Source organism: Urtica dioica, chromosome 11 (assembly GCF_054948205.1).
Source record: "Urtica dioica subsp. dioica isolate 48M chromosome 11, U.dioica_male_clone48M_v1_H2, whole genome shotgun sequence".
Classification (NCBI taxonomy): domain Eukaryota; kingdom Viridiplantae; phylum Streptophyta; class Magnoliopsida; order Rosales; family Urticaceae; genus Urtica; species Urtica dioica.
In genome coordinates this window covers 21,303,281-21,321,637 of record NC_142766.1, presented here as the reverse complement: position 1 = coordinate 21,321,637, position 18,357 = coordinate 21,303,281, and the positions used below count along the sequence as shown (strand labels likewise).

The following is an 18,357-nucleotide window of genomic DNA, read 5'->3' as shown; positions in this document are numbered from 1 at the left end:
CTTGACAGATCAGCTGATCGAATGGTTGAGATTTGATTTAGTGGAAGTAATTAACGGTGCTTTACGCACAGCGGCTAATTTTTGAAAAGTCGTGTGAGGCGTCTGGTTTTAGTAGGACTTAGGAAAAATGTTAATTATATGGATATCGACAAAACTTGTGATAAACCTATGTATCAATAAATGATAAAAAAAAAAAAAAAAAGACGCTTGGAAAGAGTCACGCTTGAACATGAATACGTGTCTTTTTTTTTTCTTTACTCAAGAGAGAGCGAGTGATTACCTAACCCTTTAATAAACGTGTAATGAAAGTGATACATCATCATACGATACTGTAAAATAATACTAGGTGATGATGTTCATAGCGGTGGGGAACGTGAGGAACTAGTCGCTACTCAACCTGGCTATTGGAAGGTAATGGAAATTCCATTTCCAATAAGCTACCTTCCATTGCTTATTGGAAATGACATTTCCATTAGGCAAATTGGTGCCTTCCATTGGTTATTGGAAATGGAACTTCCGTTAAGTTTAATGGAAATATGGATTTCCGTTAACTTCCATTAAGTAATTAAAAAAAAAAATCAAATTTAAATGGTAAATTAAAGGGACTAAACTGTTAAAATTTTCAAAGAATGTACTAATATGTAAAATAAAAAAGTTAAAAATTATAAAAAATAAGAAGAATATAAAAATGGTGGGAAAAAACTAGTTAAATATTAAACAAATTAATAATAAAAAAAAAAGTCTATACAAATATTAAGACTATTTTGGTCTTATTATAAGCTATACGTACATGAATTATATTTTGGTCTCCACTACACATCACTGCCAAAACCAAACAATTGTATTTAATAAGCTTAGTGACCCTCAGTCCAAACTCTCTCTCTCTCTGCATAACCCCTCAACGCAAACAGTCCACAACCTCTCATGGCTACTATCGGTATACCCATTTCCGCGCACCCACTGCCATTTCCAACACATATCGGAACTGTGGCTGCCATTTCTGTGTTATCGGAACTCGGAAATTTCCAATGAGCATAAAGATGACCCGGAAGTCATTCCTTCCGTTTGCTTCCGAACCGATAAGCCAGCTTGAGTCGCTACTGCATTTTACATTTTTTTTTTGTACTAGTTTTTTGGGGAATTGACACAGATAATACCATATGAATGCCCCTTACCAAATATAGTCCAAAATGAAAAATTTGACAAAAGGTGAGAGAAATTAATTTTTTCCCATCTACCCTTAACCCTACCCTCCCTCTACTTACGTTTTTTTTTTCTTCTGAGAACCTATTGTGGCAGATTTTTTTTTCTTTTCTTCTCCCTCGTTTGGGTCTGAGCTGGAGAAGTTGATGAAGCTTGCTTGACGAGACAGCCGGAATCTTGGGTCGCCGGAATCTTGGTCGTCGACGGTAAGTTTCCTAAACCCATTTTGCAATAATGGTAAACCCATCTTAAACACATTTTGCAATAATGCTAAATTCATCTTAAACCCATTTTGCAATAATGTTTGAAGAAGTTTCCTGCAAATCCTAGGTTGTTCATCAAAACTTCAAGATCCAAGGTTCTTCTTCTTGCAAATCCAAGATCCAAAACTTCTACAAACATAAGTTGGTAAGTTCATCATATTTTTAACATATAAGAACATGTTTAATTGTTTTGATTCATGTTGAAATAGGTTCCATTGTGTTTGAGTGTGATTTGTTTGTCAAAATGGTGTTTTTTGTTGAAATCCCGATTTTTCCAGGGTGTCACGAAGTGAATCCTGTTCGTGACACAGTGTCACGAAGTGGATCCATTTCGTGACACTTCCCGATTTTTCCAGGGTGTCACGAAGTGGATTCACTTCGTGACACTAGTGTCACGAACTGGATTCACTTCGTGACACTAGTGTCACGAACTGGATGTTTTTCCATGTTAATAACCGTCTTTTAATACTCATATCTAATGATAAAATGATAATAAAAATGATGATGTGTCATAATTTAATTTGAGAGATTCCTCTATTTCTATGTCTCCGGTTAAATTATGTTATGTTTGTGTGTTTCAGACGGCTCAGTCTCAGTCGGAGCAAGCCAATAGCATTTGTCGCCAAGTGCTAGGTGAGCACGAGAACGCGGGGCCAAAAGAAGTCCACGCTCACAAAGAGCAATTGGCTCCGGTGATGTACGCTCCGGGGCCGGCGGCGGAGGAAGACCCGCGGAAATCAGCCGCGGCAGCCATGGCAGCGAAGCTCACAGCCTCGACCTCGTCAGCTCAGATGCTCTCCTACGTCCTGTCCTCGCTGGCATCTGAGGGCGTTATCGGAAACCCCACAAAAGACTCTTCCGGTGACTTCGCGCCAAACTAGGCCGCATCGAGGCTCCCCTTCCCCGATATCGCGGGGTCCTCCTTCTCTGGGTTGGGCGGCGGGAACCGGCCCGTTCAAGATCCGGCGACCTCGCGCCAGACCGGGCCGCAACGAGGGCTCCCCATCGCGGGTGTCTCCTCCTCTGGGTTGGGCGACGGGGATCAGCTTGCTACAGATCCAGCGACTTCCTTCTTCTTTGGTGCATCAGGGACGACAGACGGGCTGCGCGGACCTCCCCCGATGCGACCCACGAGCTCGGTGATCCCCTCTCCTCTCAGCGTGACTTCCCTCGGTCCGGAGTTGCTCGGCGCGGTGGGTGCGACGGACGGGCTTGGTGAACCATCCCCGGCGCGACCCACCTTCTTCTTCGGTCTACTCGATAATTTGGTTTTTTTTTTTGCTCGACAATGAGAGGAAATGACAGAGAAGTCGAGTACCACGCGAGAAAATAATTTCGAAAAACACCATTTTTTTATTTTCACTTTCCTTTACCCTATTTTCAAAACAACTTCAACCAAACCCTACTTTCACTTTTTGTTTCTAATTTTTTTAACTTAAAAAGTTAAAAACACTTTTTGAAATGTATACCAAACACAACCTTAGGAATCACGAATTCTTAGAAACATGACCTTGAATTTCAAAATATTTAACTTTGGAGTGTGTAAAACTACTAGCTCACATGTTTACAAAAGAAACCTTATGAAGTAGATAGGAAAATCCATATCTAGATATTGATTCTAACGTAACGCTTTGCCACCAAAATATGTGTTTGACAGAAAAAAAAGAGGGGGAAAACTTTAATAATCTCATTAGTAAAAAACAAAAATCTAATAAGGTTTTGAGAGAGGATAAAAGATGAGCAGTTTCTTTATATAATATTATATTCATATTAAAATTCGTTCTAAACAAACATGCACCAGTGGTCTAGTGGTAGAATAGTACCCTGCCACGGTACAGACCCGGGTTCGATTCCCGGCTGGTGCATTAAACTTTTCATGTTTTTTATTGATTGGTAAGTGACGTTTAAAAAAATGAAAAAGAAGGTATTATTTTTTACAATAGGAGTTAGGGATATAACATAATCAAAGTATCAAGCACGTTTTCTAGTAGTAAACAAAGGAATATTCATAATCCAATCAAATACGATTTATAGTGGGTAAGAGTAGGTAAGAACATTCTGTGTTTATTACGAACAAGACCCGAGACCGAACTCTCGAATACATATTGCTCTAAACACAAATCGCCAGAGTTTAGAGAGACAAAAGACGGAGTTCAGAATCTCAAGCATGGCAAAGCATAACAGCCAATTCCAGATTCCAAGAATTAAACTTGGCAACCAAGGACTCGAGGTACATAAATTCAATTTTATTTTATTTTTTTCTTCCATGTTTAGTTAAACTTCGAACCTCTGTATTATCAATAACAGTGGGAATTTTCACAGAGAAGCCTTAATGAATCACTGGAAGTTTGCAAACCTGAAAAATATGAAGAAAAAAGAAAAGGGAAACTTGATAAAGCAAGCTTAGTGGAGCATGTGATTTGAAAACCAAACCATGTTTTGGTTCCCTTAGGAAATCCAAGCATCTCACCATGTAAAATGTTCAAATTACCCTTAAATGAATTTTTTTTTCAAAATCAATCATTCACTCACTCACTCCCTTTCCCTTCCCTTCCCTCACGTGTGTTTTTTCAATTCTGAAACAAAAAAAAAAACAAAAAAAACGCATAGCCCATACCTTTCCCCTTTCCCTTTCAAAAACATAAAAAAAAAAAAAGAAACCCCCGCTCAGTTCTCCCCGACCCGTCAGTTCTCCGTCGTCAGTTCTCCCCGTCGTCGCCACTCGTCATTTCGGTCCTTCGTAGCGGAGATCGGAGAAGAACAACCTCCGCGTCGGAGTCAACGCGTATGTTGAACGGATCTTGTTCTCTTCTCCCCGGGGATCGGGTACGGGTTCTACGTGTGGCTGAGAAAGCTTGGGTTCCTCGAGAAAGAATATGGAATCGCGACCGTGATTGGGACCAGCGAAAATCACTTTGTGGCCGGGCTCTCGAGGGTTCACCCGGCAGCCCCGAAGCAGTACTTGGAGCGTTTCGCTCGGAGAAAATTCGATGATTAGTTCTTGAGATTAAATTCTGGTTGTTTTATGTGGGATTTTGTATTCGGTTTTGCCTATTTTTGTAACAGAAAATTTGACGAGCAAACCAAAGGCGCTTGCTTATTATTGGCCTGCAAATGGGTATTTCTTTTGAATTCCAATTTGTTGATTTATTTGCGAGTGAATAAAGGAGTTCTTCACTGACTAACTAATACGTTAGTTCTATGTAACTTTTTTTGTTCATTGATCTCAGACTTGCAGATAATAAAGAGAACTCTAAACTTACTGCTTTTTTAGATCATATTTATAGATAATAAAAAAAAAAACTTCGTGCACTTCAGAGTACACTCTTATCTCTTTCATTAATAGTCTTTTATTCATTTGTTGTAGTTTGTAAATGAGTAATATTTAGCCTGCTTTTTGGGGGATTAGGGTGTGTGGATGCTCTCAATTGCATTAGGTTGATCGATTTATCGTGTGTTTTTGGCTAACTCATGCATGATCTATTGATTTGCAATTAGGAGGATATGCAAATCGTTGAACTGTCGTACATGTTTGACTGGAAATAGTTTAGAAAGTTGGAGAGCAGCCTACATGGATGCGGTGTACCCTTGTGGTCCTGAACACGAGTGGAATGCTCCAGAAGAGCTGTTGAATATGGAGGTCAAGGTACCTGTTGCGAAAAACCCCGCTGGTCGGCCGAAGAAGAAGAGCAAAGGAGGACGGCGCAAGATCAAACGTTTGTCGTCTCAAGGTGAAGTAATTGTTGTTCAGCGCAAATGTAGTATTTGTGGAGGTAGAGGACATAATAGGAAGTCGTGTACTTTTCGTCAGTAGTATTGGATTTCAGACATTTCAGTTATTTTATGTGTTTGATTTCAGAGTTTTCAGTTAGTTTATGTGCTTGATTTCAGACATTTCAGTTATTTTATGTGTTTGATTTCAGAGTTTTCAGTTATTTTATGTGTTTGATTTCAGAGTTTTCAGTTATTTTATGTGTTTGATTTCAGAGTTTTCAGTTTTTTATGTGTTTGATTTCAGAGTTTTCAGTTAGTTTATGTGCTTTATTTCAGACATTTCAGTTAATTTTTGTAATGGATTTCAGACATTTCAGTTAGTTTATGTGATGGATTTCAGACATTTCAGTTTTTTATGTGTTTGATTTCAGAGTTTTCAGTTAGTTTATGTGCTTGATTTCAGACATTTCAGTTATTTTATGTGTTTGATTTCAGAGTTTTCAGTTATTTTATGTGTTTGATTTCAGAGTTTTCAGTTATTTTATGTGTTTGATTTCAGAGTTTTCAGTTATTTTATGTGTTTGATTTCAGAGTTTTCAGTTATTTTATGTGTTTGATTTCAGAGTTTTCAGTTTTTTATGTGTTTGATTTCAGAGTTTTCAGTTAGTTTATGTGCTTGATTTCAGAGTTTTCAGTTAGTTTATGTGCTTTATTTCAGACATTTCAGTTAATTTTTGTAATGGATTTCAGACATTTCAGTTAGTTTATGTGATGGATTTCAGACATTTCAGTTAGTTTATGTGCTTGATTTCAGACATTTTAGTTATTTTATGTGTTTGATTTCAGAGTTTTCAGTTATTTTATGTGTTTGATTTCAGAGTTTTCAGTTATTTTATGTGTTTGATTTCAGAGTTTTAAGTTTTTTATGTGTTTGATTTCAGAGTTTTCAATTAGTTTATCTGCTTGATTTAAGACATTTCAGTTAATTTTTGTAATGGATTTCAGACATTTCAGTTAATTTTTGTAATGGATTTTAGACATTTCAGTTAGTTTATGTGATGGATTTCAGACATTTCAGTTTTTTATGTGTTTGATTTCAGAGTTCTCAGTTAGTTTATGTGCTTGATTTCAGACATTTCAGTTAATTTTTGTAATGGATTTCAGACATTTCAGTTAATTTTTGTAATGGATTTCAGACATTTCAGTTAGTTTATGTGATGAATTTCAGACATTTCAGTTATTTTATGTGTTTGATTTCAGAGTTTTCAGTTAGTTTATGTGCTTGATTTCAGACATTTCAGTTATTTTATGTGTTTGATTTCAGAGTTTTCAGTTAGTTTATGTGCTTGATTTCAGACATTTCAGTTATTTTATGTGTTTGATTTCAGAGTTTTCAGTTATTTTATGTGTTTGATTTCAGAGTTTTCAGTTATTTTATGTGTTTGATTTCAGAGTTTTCAGTTAGTTTATGTGCTTGATTTCAGACATTTCAGTTAATTTTTGTAATGGATTTCAGACATTCCAATTAATTTTTGTAATGGATTTCAGAGTTTTCAGCTATTTTATGTGTTTGATTTCAGAGTTTTCAGTTAGTTTATGTGCTTGATTTCAGACATTGCAGTTAATTTTTGTAATGGATTTCAGACATTTCAGTTAATTTTTGTAATGGATTTCAGACACATTTCGGGTTATTCATGTATACATTACAAACCAAAATATCATCCAAAAAACTAGTCTCCAAAACTACCAAAGTAATTATCAATAAACATTACAAACCCAATTTTCATCCAAAAAACTAGTCTCCAACACTATCAAAGCAAGGGAGTGTAATCATCATGCTTTATGGGCCGCTTGCTCTTTCTCTTCGAAACTACACAATCCAACATAAAATAAATAAAAAGTCGTCGTCGTCGTCGTCGGGGGCTGCCACAGAGGTTGCCGTCTTGGGGGCTGCCACAGTTCTTGCCGTCTCTTTTGCCGGAGGGTTGACGAAGTCGTCGTCGTCGTCACCGGGGGCTGCCACGGTGGTTGCCGTCACGGGGGCTGTCACGGTGGTTTCCGTCTCGGGGGCTGCCATGGTGCTTGCCGTCTCGGGGGCTGCCACGGTGCTTTCCATCCCTTCGTCAAAGGGGCACGGGTGCCAAGCTTTCAAAGTTCAGGGACTGCTGGTTATTTAATCAAAACTGAAGTAAACGGAAACCAAACCTCGTTCGTGGTTGTATTTGTGAGGCACAGCTTGGCATGGTAAGCAAAGAAACCCGCCAGAAGCAACGAGACAATAGCAAGAAAGACCATAAGAAGAATTTGTGTGTTGTATGAGCTCAGCAACCACTGAAAATCCCAAAAAAAACCAATGGCAACTGTGCCATATACACAGAGAAGGAAGTGCCTGAAATAACAGAACAACAATCTAAATGACTTGAGCTCGTTCCAAAGACATTTTACAAATTATTTTCGCAGATAGAGAGAAAATACGTACGAGGATAAGAGTAAAGGTTACCATATAAGAAACACCAAGAAATAATGGTTATTCCTCTCGCCAATACAATTATTCTGCAACGATTAAAACCTTTTAGGTGAAACCCCGAAAAAGGAAAAGACGAAAAGAATTAAAAAAAAAAAATAGAACAAGAGATTTCGTACCATCCATCCACAATGATGGTCAAACCGAGCGACACATCGACCGCATATACCACAGTGCTTGGACCTTGCAGGCCTAAAGACGCGCAAGAAAATAAATAAAATATTATTTCAATCACACGCAATTTTTAAAAAAGCTCAGGCAAAGAGAGAGAGACTGGAAGCGAGAAAGAAAGAGAGACTGACTTTGGGATTTTACAGGTCGAGCAGAAAACCGGAGCACCAGATTAACTAACATTCTAGAATTCAAGAGAAGTCAATTCGTTTACTTTCAGATTAACTAACATATTGCAATGTAAAACCTCAACAAAGCCCCAAACATTGTGTAGTTTCATCACTCACACACACTACCCAAATTCCTGAAATTTCCCACACACACACACACTGTTCATATGCAAAATCAAATCTTTAGAAAAAATAATATAAAAGAAAATGAAAAGAGTGAGACCTGTAGAATGGGATTAGGACGGTCACAACAGAAGTACTCGGCCGAAAGAATGGCGTTCGTGCCTTTGGAGCCACAAGCGAACCCTACAAACCTCCTGCAAAAGCGAAGAAGCCAGGAAGGATCGGCTAGAGGGCTCTGTTGGTTCGCGAGGATGCTGGACTGGCGACGAAGGACCGAAATGACGAGTGGCGACGACAGGGAGAACTGACGACGGAGAACTGACGGGTCGGGGAGAACTGAGCGGGGGTTTCTTTTTTTTTTTATGTTTTTGAAAGGGAAAGGGGAAAGGTATGGGCTGTGCGTTGTTTTTGTTTTTTTTTTTTTGTTTCAGAATTGAAAAAACCCAGGGAAGGGAAGGGAAGGGAAGGGAAGGGGAGTGAGTGAGTGAAGGATTGATTTTGAAAAAAAAAATTCATTTAAGGGTAATTTGGACATTTTACATGGTGAGATGCTTGGTTTTCCTGAGGGAACCAAAACATGGTTTGGTTTTCAAATCACATGCTCCACTAAGCTTGCTTTATCAAGTTTCCCAAAGAAAAGCAACCAACTATTGCATCGATCGTTTGAATTAAATAAAATTAGAGCGAAAATGTGCAACTAAAATTTAGATTTTGTTTTCTCTGACAATAGAGTACGTGGATATTGAAAACATAAACAAAATTGTGCATGTAGCAAAACCATATTTGTGTCTCTCTCCTCACTCTATGATAGAGAATTTGGATGTTCCCTCGCATTTTTTCTTCAAATTTTATTTACGAACTGTAATTCAATCTTACATGTAATGAATTAGGTGTCAAAGTTGGGATTCGGGTGTATGAGTCTATCCGGAGCGTATAACAGTCCCGTCCCCGAAGAACAAGGACTCTCCATAATCAAACACGCTTTCAACATTGGCGTCACGTTCTTCGACACCGCCGACGTCTACGGAGCAAATCACGCTAATGAAATATTACTGGGAAAGGTAAAAGTGTAATAAATTTTGAAAAAAAAAGAAGAAGAAGAACCTGATTTTGTATATTGATGATTTATTTTACTATCCAGGCCTTGAAGGAGTTGCCAAGAGAGGAAGTTCAGGTGGCCACGAAGTTTGGGATAACGGGAATGGACTTAGCTGATTACAGCTTCAGTGTGAACGGCACGGCAGAGTATGTGCGGTCGTGCTGCGAGGCCAGTCTCGACCATCTCGGCCTCGAATACATCGACCTCTATTATCAACACAGAGTTGACACCTCAGTTCCCATAGAAGTCACTGTGAGTGTTCTATGTTCAAATGAATGAATACTCGAAGTGTTCAAAAAATCATGTGCTAGGTTTTGGAAACTGTAAAAGTCCCTCGACCCAATCCCAATACCCACATTAAAAAAAAAAATCAGATTTGTTGTGCCATGGATTTTTAAGGGCCGACCAAATCCGTTTTAGACCAGCAAAACTCAAAGAGGTTGTATTTTGTGTTTACATGTTTAAACTTTGAAGTTCATTTGTGAAATTTTTGTTTGAGTTTTTGAATTATGTGTGACGTGGTGATATTTATGTTCATCATGTTTCACCGCTGATGAAAATCAGTATTCTTTTTTGCTTCGAGTCTTTCATTATCTGGTGAATTTCCCAAACGCTTATAATCATTGTGATCCTCCTATTTTTGGGGGTGTCATAGGTTTCGTTTCTCGATGTCCTTTTTTTCTGAAAGATAATCAACTATTAGAACGAACAATCCTCTCTTCCTAAACGTAAAGAAAAGCGTCCTATCGGATCACATATTTTGTGCTTTTGAGGTGTAGATGGGTGAGCTGAAGAAGCTTGTGGAAGAAGGCAAAATAAAGTACATCGGGCTATCTGAAGCCAGCCCCGACACTATAAGAAGAGCCCACGAAGTTCACCCAATCACTGCCGTTCAAATCGAATGGTCGCTCTGGTGCCGCGATATCGAGGAAGAGATCGTCCCTCTTTGCAGGTTTCGATCAGATTTCGATTCGATGTCAAGTTTCGTTTCGCTTGTTTCCTTTTTTTTTTTTACTGAAATTCCGATACACAACAGAGAGCTAGGCATTGGGATAGTACCGTACAGCCCTCTCGGACGCGGATTTTTTGGCGGGAAAGGAACCGTTGAAACCATTCCGTCTAACAGTTTTCTGGTATATGACAAAAAAGATAAAACATTCTCATATTATTTTTCTCTTGTGTATGATCGTACTTCTGTTTTATTTCTACAGGCTTCGCATCCTCGTTTCTGTGGAGAGAATTTGAGCAAGAACAAGACGCTCTACGATCGAGTTGAGGCCATCGCAATGAAGCACGAGTGTTCCACGGCTCAGCTTGCCTTGGCTTGGGTTCTTCACCAAGGACACGACGTTGTGCCTATCCCCGGTTAGTTAGTACTCGACACTCTCGCTTTCGTGTGAAAAATCAGATGTAAGGGCGAACTATTTTTTTTTTTTTTTTTTTTTTTTTTTTTTTTTTTTTTTTTTTAAAATTAGGGACGACTAAGACCAAGAACTTAGACAATAACATTGGGTCTCTTAGAGTGAAACTAGGAGAAGAGGAATTGAGAGAGGTTTCTAATGCAGTGCCAGTCGAGGAAATAGCCGGAAGTAGAAGTAACGGCGGCTCCGATCGTTCTTCATGGAAATATGCCAACACTCCTCCCATGGATTCAAAGGCCTAATTAATAAACTTTATTGGTTCAATTCCAATTTAAAAAAAAAAAAATAGCCATTCCATTATAGTTACTTTTTCGTTATCAGTTGACACTAAGAACCACATCTTACATACGACTATACGAGCACGGATTATTTGTTTGAATTGTCTCGTTTAGCGGGACTTTTCTTAATTAAATATGATACTGGTTGTTTACCAGAAAAATTGTAGGTCGTTCGAGTCACAATTGGAACGAACCTTCTCCTAAAAAATCAAGTAATAAAGTAATCTAAACTATGAAGTATGTATATAATCTTCTACATTGAGAGCCTAACAATTTGATCTTGAATGTTTCATGTGTATGGTTACTTTAAAACCACATCTTACATATGAACTATGATACAATGCAAATAATTTGGCATCAAGCAAACGGAATGCGTCATTTTAAAAAAAAAAAAAAAAAAAAAAAATTGAATCTATATAACACATGTAATACAACAAAGCTTGGGACATTCACGAATCTGAGTCCATTCTTTTCCCGGCCAATAGCAACACAGGGTCGAAGCTCCGAATAGCCTTGTCCTCACAGAGCTCACCCAACTCCTCCGCCGGCAAACTCACCACCACGGTCCTAGACAGAAACCCCTCCTCCGGCGAAGGCGCCACAACGATCATCCCTTTGCCACCAACACCTCCGACGCGGTATGAGACGTGCATCGGCTCTGCCTCGTCGCCAAATCCCAAGTCCCCGGCCACCTCCACCACGTGCTCCATGCTCACGCACGTGATCGCCTCCGCCGCGTACCCGCCAACAAAGCCGGAGCCACTATATAAAAAAAAAATGTAGGTGTAAAAATTTAATTTATAATCAATGGTAGATAATCTTTTGTAGTTTTTTTTTTCTTTTTATTCGTAATAAATTTTAGGGTTCTATAGTTGTTTATCTTAAGTTTGTGAAATAGGTGAATTATTTGGGAAAAATTGTCAATTCATTGTTGTTAATAAAACTAGCGGTTAATTAACTATAATTAACCAAACGGTGGCCATTTAACAAACATTGACGTGGGTTAGTAGTTTATAAATTCCTATATTTTAACTATATTACAAAATTAAAATAATTTAGAGTTGTTTAAAATAATTAAAAAAAAAAAAAACTATATCAAATGATCGAATGATTATCTTCAATTAATATTATAATATAACAATTCAAATATTAAAGATATAATTCAGTTCATGTCTATGTTTCACGAGACATGCCCAATATTTTTTTAGTTTCTTTTCTTGATTATCATATAGTTAAATTATAATTTTAACATAACGAGTCTGAATGACTACATAATTAGAGCTCCTAGAATGTACTTACGTCTGCTCTGATTCATCGACGGTGACGTCGTGGATCTGCCGAGTCAGGTGAGCGAGTCTGAACCGTTGGTCGTCGTCGAGAGAGACGACGGCGGAGAAACGGAGAGCGTTGCCGAAGAAGCCGAGCGGAAGCGACCGCGAAGCCCTGGCGTCGATGCAGACAGAGACAGAGACCGACTTCTCTACACCTACGCGAGAGCAGAAGAGCGCGGCGAGGAAGTCGAAAGGAGTGGCGGCAGAGCAGGCTTCGGAGACTTCGAGAAGGCCCTTCTTCACGGCGGAGTGGCTGAACTTGAATGTGGCGGTGGCGGTGGCAGTGCTCGGCGGCGTAACGTTCGGTTTCCGGCGAGTATTTGGGTCGGGTTTCGGGTCGAGAAAAACGGGCGGGTGGGTCGGGTGTCGGTGGCGGTGGATGTCGGTCCAAGATTTGTGGAGAAGAGTGAGGCACGTGAGGTCCGCGTGCATGTGTGGGCAGCTTATACCCACCGCCATTCCACCGCATTCGAATTTGCTCACCTGAATCATTTATTTGTTTGTTTATTATCATCGTTACCGTTAGTTGCCATATCGAATTTATTTGTGCAATGCTAGTGCTACACAACAAACAAGTTACGAATGTATCGAATTTATTGTTATTCAAGGCAAAGCATGTACTAGTATAGTGGTACTACTATTGTTTGTCACCTAGCTAAAAATTAAGGGTATAATATTAAGTTTACTTTTTTTGAATTTATTATTACTATTAACTATTTCGATCTTCACACGTGAGCTGAAAAAGAGACGAGCTAAACAATCAGGCTCTGATAATAAGCATGTAAAGGACATAAATAAAACATCAATTAACAACAACATTTGGAAAACTGACACGTTATCCAAGTCGATTTCCTTTAACGATAAATTCTTATCATGGATTATATAAAACTAAAGAACAAAAATTGACCATTACTATGTAAACGCACCTTTAACCATTACCCGACCCGAAACCTATTTATTTATTTCGGTGAGCTGTGAGAGTGTTTACTACTGGTCCCTTTAGTCAACGAATCTTAGGACTCCAGAAAATCTATTGGTCGTTCAATTCGTACATAATTCTAGGCCAATAAATAAGCTTATATGAGCTAACTTCCCAAAATTTTAACTACCAGAAACAATCACACCTTTCATAAATATATATAGATAAGCTATTTTCAATTTAATTTTTTTCTCATCCAAATACCTCGAACAAATTTAAATTTAAGATAAAAGATGAACATGAGTTTCTGTTTAAAATATGATAAAATTCAAATATCATCACAGCTCGATCGAAAACAGAAAAATTAAAAAAAAAATAGTAATTTACGAAATGAGAAGATAGATTAGACTAGAGTACATTAATATAAAATAAAATCAAAATCAATGGACAAATATCCATACCTGGATCCGGAAAGGCGACCAAGTGGTGAAATCCTCGGGCATAGGCTCCCACACCGTCAGATCTTCTTCCTCAGCCCCGTCGGCCGATCTGAGCCACTCGTCGAGCGTAGCCCCGACCTTTGCCCGAAAGATCCGAACCCCGGCGTCGTTGCAAGCCACTTCCCACAGCCCGTCCCCGTTTCGGACGACCCGACCCGTGACCGGCGGGTACAACGACAGAGCATCCGAAAGAGAGACCCTCAAAGGGTCCAAATCAAAGTCGTTGCAAATACTCGCCTTGTAGTAAAACACTACGTGCAAGCTGTAACGACTCATGGCTCGATCAAGCTCCGTGAACTTGTGGGTCCTACCCGACTCGATTGGACGGCTCGAAACGGTCGTTAGCTTTGATGTCACTTTGACTCGGCTCTTAGGTTTGGACATTGTTTTTATCAAGGTGACTATTTTGTATAGAATATATTCAAGGGAATGAAAGCTTCTTGGGGAATCGTTTACATATATATAGATTTTTAGATTAGAATGGGAAAAGAAAAGAAAAGAGAAAGAAAGAAAAAAGTAGTTAAGCAACATTAATTAAAAAGCCGGCAAGAATTAAATAATAGAAGTTGACATTTATATTGTGTCGTTCATGGATTCGGCCGGGGCAGAAACTTCACGAAGTACGTGCATGTTTTTCTTGACTCTATCTTCAATTTAATTTTCTGTAAGTTTTGTGGTTGTGTGTCTAGTTTTGTGATATTGATAGGTGAGTCCACTTTATAAACTACGCATATTTGACTTTATTAGGCGAGTTATACGATTGTTTTTAATTTTCTATCTTTTTTTTTTTTTTTTTTTTTTTTTTTTGCATTTGCTATAGTATTTTATTATGACTAAAGTTTTCTTCAAATAACCAGGAAAACGAGTAACATGATTTCGAAAATAGATTTATTCTTTCAACAAAAGCAAACGATGTATGAATTATTATGGACATAAAAGACGCAAGGTAAAAGCAAAGGTTTATATGTTTGAAGATTTATTGAAATCCAAAAAATTTATTGACAATGATGTCACTAAATTTCCCAGAATCGTTTGAAGATTTATTGACATTCTTGTCAATAAAAAAATAAAATGTCTATGAATTTTCAAACGAATTTCCATAATTTTTAAATCATTTTTTTTTTCTTCGGATTTCTCAAAATATTAGGTATATACGAGATTTTGGAGAGAGTGGAATCCTGAAGCACGTTGATATGGACATAAATCTCACTCTCTCTCTCTCTCTCTCTCTCTCTCTCTCTCTCTCTCTCTCTCTCTCTCTCTCTCTCTCTCTCTCGCCTCCACGCCGTTTCCACTTCTTCTCCGTCAAGATTTATGTTCTTCTTCTTCTTCTTTTTATTTTTTATTTTATGTTATCCCCCATAAAAAATGACAAAAAAAAAACACTTAAACCCAAACCTTAAAGTTAAAGTCATGACCAATAAACCTGAATTCTCGCCGGTAAATAGAGAGAGACTAAAAAATAGATTGATTTCGGATATGTAGTTGTTGATTTTCTTTTGGTTTGAATCTACATCCAAATTTTTCAAGTTTGAAAAAAAAAAATCGTAATATCGACAATGTCAATAAATCAGATAGATTATTGACGACTATGTAAAAATAAACTAGGCAGACGAAATATAAAAAAAAAATAAAAAAATATTTCGTAGTATTGTACAAATAAATATAAAGAAGCCATACTTTTAGATTAATTTTGACATATTACATTTTTATCCAAAATATTGAGCATGTCATAATTTATGAATAATCATACTATTTATCATTATTTATGCTATTTGTATTTAATATTAACAACTGCATATTAACAACATCAAGCATTGGCACCACTACGTCACGTCATTAAGTCTAATGAACTATACATTTTTTATTAACAATTTTATGGTTGTAAAATTTTGATGCTGAACCATTTTATAAGCATTTTAGTCCTATTAATTTAGTAGCCCTAATTGAAGGGGGAAAAATACATTAAATTCAACACAAAACTACTTAATTAGAACACACATATAAACTAAAAGATAACTTGTTTATAATTTTGAAACATATAGTTTAGATGAAATAATACTCTAAAAATACAAAATGTTTAACTTTTATTTAGTATTTTTAAGGTCAAAACAAAATTTAGTTAGCTTGTTTTAAATATATTAATAAGGTATTTTAGTTTGTAAATATATTTTGAATAGTTTTAGGCTTTAGAGTTTTAAAAAAAAAAGATTTCTAAATCAATAGGTTACAAATTAAAATGCTAACATTAGGGACTTGAATTGCATATTAAAATGCTAACATTAGTGCGAAAAAAAACCTTTTAAAATAAAAGTGGCTTATAATCGAAACGGGGTTATCTGAATAATAAATAAATAATAACAACATACTTTATTTGATGTTGTGTATATCTCTTTGTCTAATGATTTCACATTGCCGTAGAACATCTTCAATCTAAAACTCTATAAATACAATATTTTACACTTTAAAATACAATTTATGTCACTTCAAACAGTATTTCATCTCCAACCCAATACTATATTTTTTACAAACAAAGAAAAATCATAATCCATATTTGTTTATAATATTTTAATAATGTTTTATTAATTTAAACAATGAAGTTAGTGATACATGTACTAACCGGCCAGTGGAAGTAAAGAAAGCAAAAAATAAAAAAGGATAATCAGTATCATCTTATGTGGAAAAGTTTAGCAAAAAAAAAAATGATGTTTTTTTACAAAATTTAGAAAGACATAATGATGAGAGGCTAAAATATTCATTAGATTTGCAAGAAAGGATGGCTATTAAAAAGCTTAAAAAACAAAACAAATTGTTTATGAAAGTTTTGGATTCGATAAGTGACCGGAACTTAAAATAGTTATATAAATATAATAAGCTGAAATATTATTAGACCGTTCGTATATAGCGGCAACAACAACAACAATAAAGAACTTCTTCTACACCAAATTCATTTAGCAATATTTTCAATGATGAGGAACCCTACATTTTTAAATATTTGATGTTGCTTATATTTATGGGTAAATTAGCAAAATAGCCAAATCAAACCTTATGATTTGCTATATAGCCAAGATTTTGTAAATACTAAGTAAATAGTCACTCGGATGACGTGACCCAATAATACGTTTTTTCATATCCAAAATTTACCCCTGTTGCGTTTGAATTTCGAATGTTTATGAAATTTCTGATTATATAACTTCCCGGTTTTTTTGAATATAAATTCCTCATATAAGTGTGAACATGATTTAGTCAACTTATATTTACTGCATGATTTATCTTGTCTCGTTTTATTATTTAAATTTCTTGTTTCTAACGCACATATATTTCAAACGTGATTATATCTCTCTTCCACGCCAGGTTCATCCCAGTTTATTAATGTATTTACGTATATTTACATACTGTTATAATGCAGTATATTTACATGCTGTTATTTACGTATATTTACATGCTGTTATAACGCACATAAAAGATGTTCCTGTGGCGGCTATGAGCATGATTGCACTTCGGGGGTAACTTTGAATTCATGGTCCAGATATCTAGCAAAACCAGATATAGTATTGTTTGTTTGACCTACATCCTTGTAAATCCAAAAACACCAATTTTAAACTCATTTACAATGGTATTATGTGTAAATAATGACTTACAAATAATCTGGGCGTGCATTTACACATATTTACTGCACATGACACATGCATAGGTGTATTATAAACACAATAGTCAGATCCCCCAAAATACATTGTGAAGATTAGGGTTTTGTGAAATTTTTCGGATAAATGAACAAAAATCCATTGATTCATTACACAGAGGAAGAAGAATAAGCAATACCATCTTATTTCATAACCGATTCCTAAAAAAAACACTTTTTCATGTTTTAATGTGTAAATCGATGTTGAACATTAGTAAATACGAGTTACAATCGGAATAAATTACACATGCATACATGTTTGAGATCCCCTCGCCGAAATTGGTAGTCGGAGAAGATGGATGCAGTTCGTCAGAGAAAGTGACGCGAGTTGGAAATTTTTTTTGGGAGAAATCTTGTTTGTTTGTTTTTGTTTTTTTGTTTTTTTGTTTTTTTTGCGTAATTGCCGTGTGATAAGAGGTTGTGAGTTGATCGGTTTTAAATTTGCAGTTATTACTCCCCTCAAATCTCGGAATCACGTTTTTTTTTTTAAGTCAACTACTGTGACTTATGGGCGGGAATCATTTGGGCGTTTTTGTAAATTTAAGAGTGTATGAAATGATATCTGGCTATTTACTTAGTATTTACAAAACCTTGGCTATTTAGCAATTTTAAAGGTTTGAGTTGACTATTTTGCTAAATAATTGTAAATTTATTAGTTTGTAATTTGCTCTTAATTTTGTAATGTAATATATTTTAACAATTTATTTTTTAAAGTTAATTTATATATATGCTATATACTTAATTGATTTTTTATTAATGCTTATATCAAATTAGAACAATATAACATGATTTTTTCGATAAATTAATATAACTACAAATATTAAAATATATTAAATTTTAGAGTCATTTTGTAATTATTTAAAAAGATTTGTAACTAATTAGGCCACTTTAAACATGTGACTTTGGATCTAGCCTATGTTTGACAATTTTTAGAGATATAGTCAAATGGCTTATGTGAC

At 36.3% G+C, this 18,357-nt stretch overlaps 2 protein-coding genes and 1 non-coding gene across 3 annotated transcripts; 2 read left to right on the top strand and 1 right to left on the bottom strand.

The window, feature by feature from the left end:
* Positions 1–3,260: 3,260 nt before the first annotated feature.
* TRNAG-GCC (transfer RNA glycine (anticodon GCC)) lies at positions 3,261–3,331 on the top strand. The gene has a single exon. It is a non-coding gene; the product is annotated as a tRNA-Gly (tRNA).
* Positions 3,332–3,532: 201 nt separating this feature from the next.
* Positions 3,533–11,239, top strand: LOC149382320 (putative aldo-keto reductase 1). The gene is made up of 7 exons (XM_089629724.1): positions 3,533–3,696; positions 9,059–9,229; positions 9,310–9,519; positions 10,047–10,219; positions 10,304–10,400; positions 10,479–10,632; positions 10,743–11,239. Exons 1-7 carry the CDS (start codon positions 3,634–3,636, stop codon positions 10,928–10,930), a joined length of 1,056 nt encoding a protein of 351 aa, XP_089485850.1. The 5' UTR covers positions 3,533–3,633; the 3' UTR covers positions 10,931–11,239.
* A 115-nt stretch (positions 11,240–11,354) lies between these two features.
* Positions 11,355–14,154, bottom strand: LOC149382319 (acetyl transferase 1-like). Its single transcript, XM_089629723.1, has 3 exons — positions 13,678–14,154; positions 12,266–12,780; positions 11,355–11,728 (listed from the first exon to the last, which is right to left on the bottom strand). The coding sequence occupies exons 1-3, from the start codon at positions 14,098–14,100 to the stop codon at positions 11,416–11,418; spliced, it is 1,251 nt and encodes a 416-aa protein (XP_089485849.1). The 5' UTR covers positions 14,101–14,154; the 3' UTR covers positions 11,355–11,415.
* Positions 14,155–18,357: the final 4,203 nt, after the last annotated feature.

What these genes read in the sequence shown, in the direction of transcription:
- LOC149382320 (XM_089629724.1), top strand. Translation starts at nt 3,634, where the DNA reads ATGGCAAAGCATAACAGCCAATTCCAGATTCCAAGAATTAAACTTGGC. An exon ending in TTGGCAACCAAGGACTCGAG is followed by an intron (nt 3,697 to 9,058) that starts GTACATAAATTC and finishes GTAATGAATTAG; the next exon opens with GTGTCAAAGTTGGGATTCGG. An exon ending in ATGAAATATTACTGGGAAAG is followed by an intron (nt 9,230 to 9,309) that starts GTAAAAGTGTAA and finishes TTTACTATCCAG; the next exon opens with GCCTTGAAGGAGTTGCCAAG.
- LOC149382319 (XM_089629723.1), bottom strand. Translation starts at nt 14,100, where the DNA reads ATGTCCAAACCTAAGAGCCGAGTCAAAGTGACATCAAAGCTAACGACC. An exon ending in GGTCGCCTTTCCGGATCCAG is followed by an intron (nt 12,781 to 13,677) that starts GTATGGATATTT and finishes TAAATGATTCAG; the next exon opens with GTGAGCAAATTCGAATGCGG. An exon ending in GTCGATGAATCAGAGCAGAC is followed by an intron (nt 11,729 to 12,265) that starts GTAAGTACATTC and finishes TTTTTTATATAG; the next exon opens with TGGCTCCGGCTTTGTTGGCG.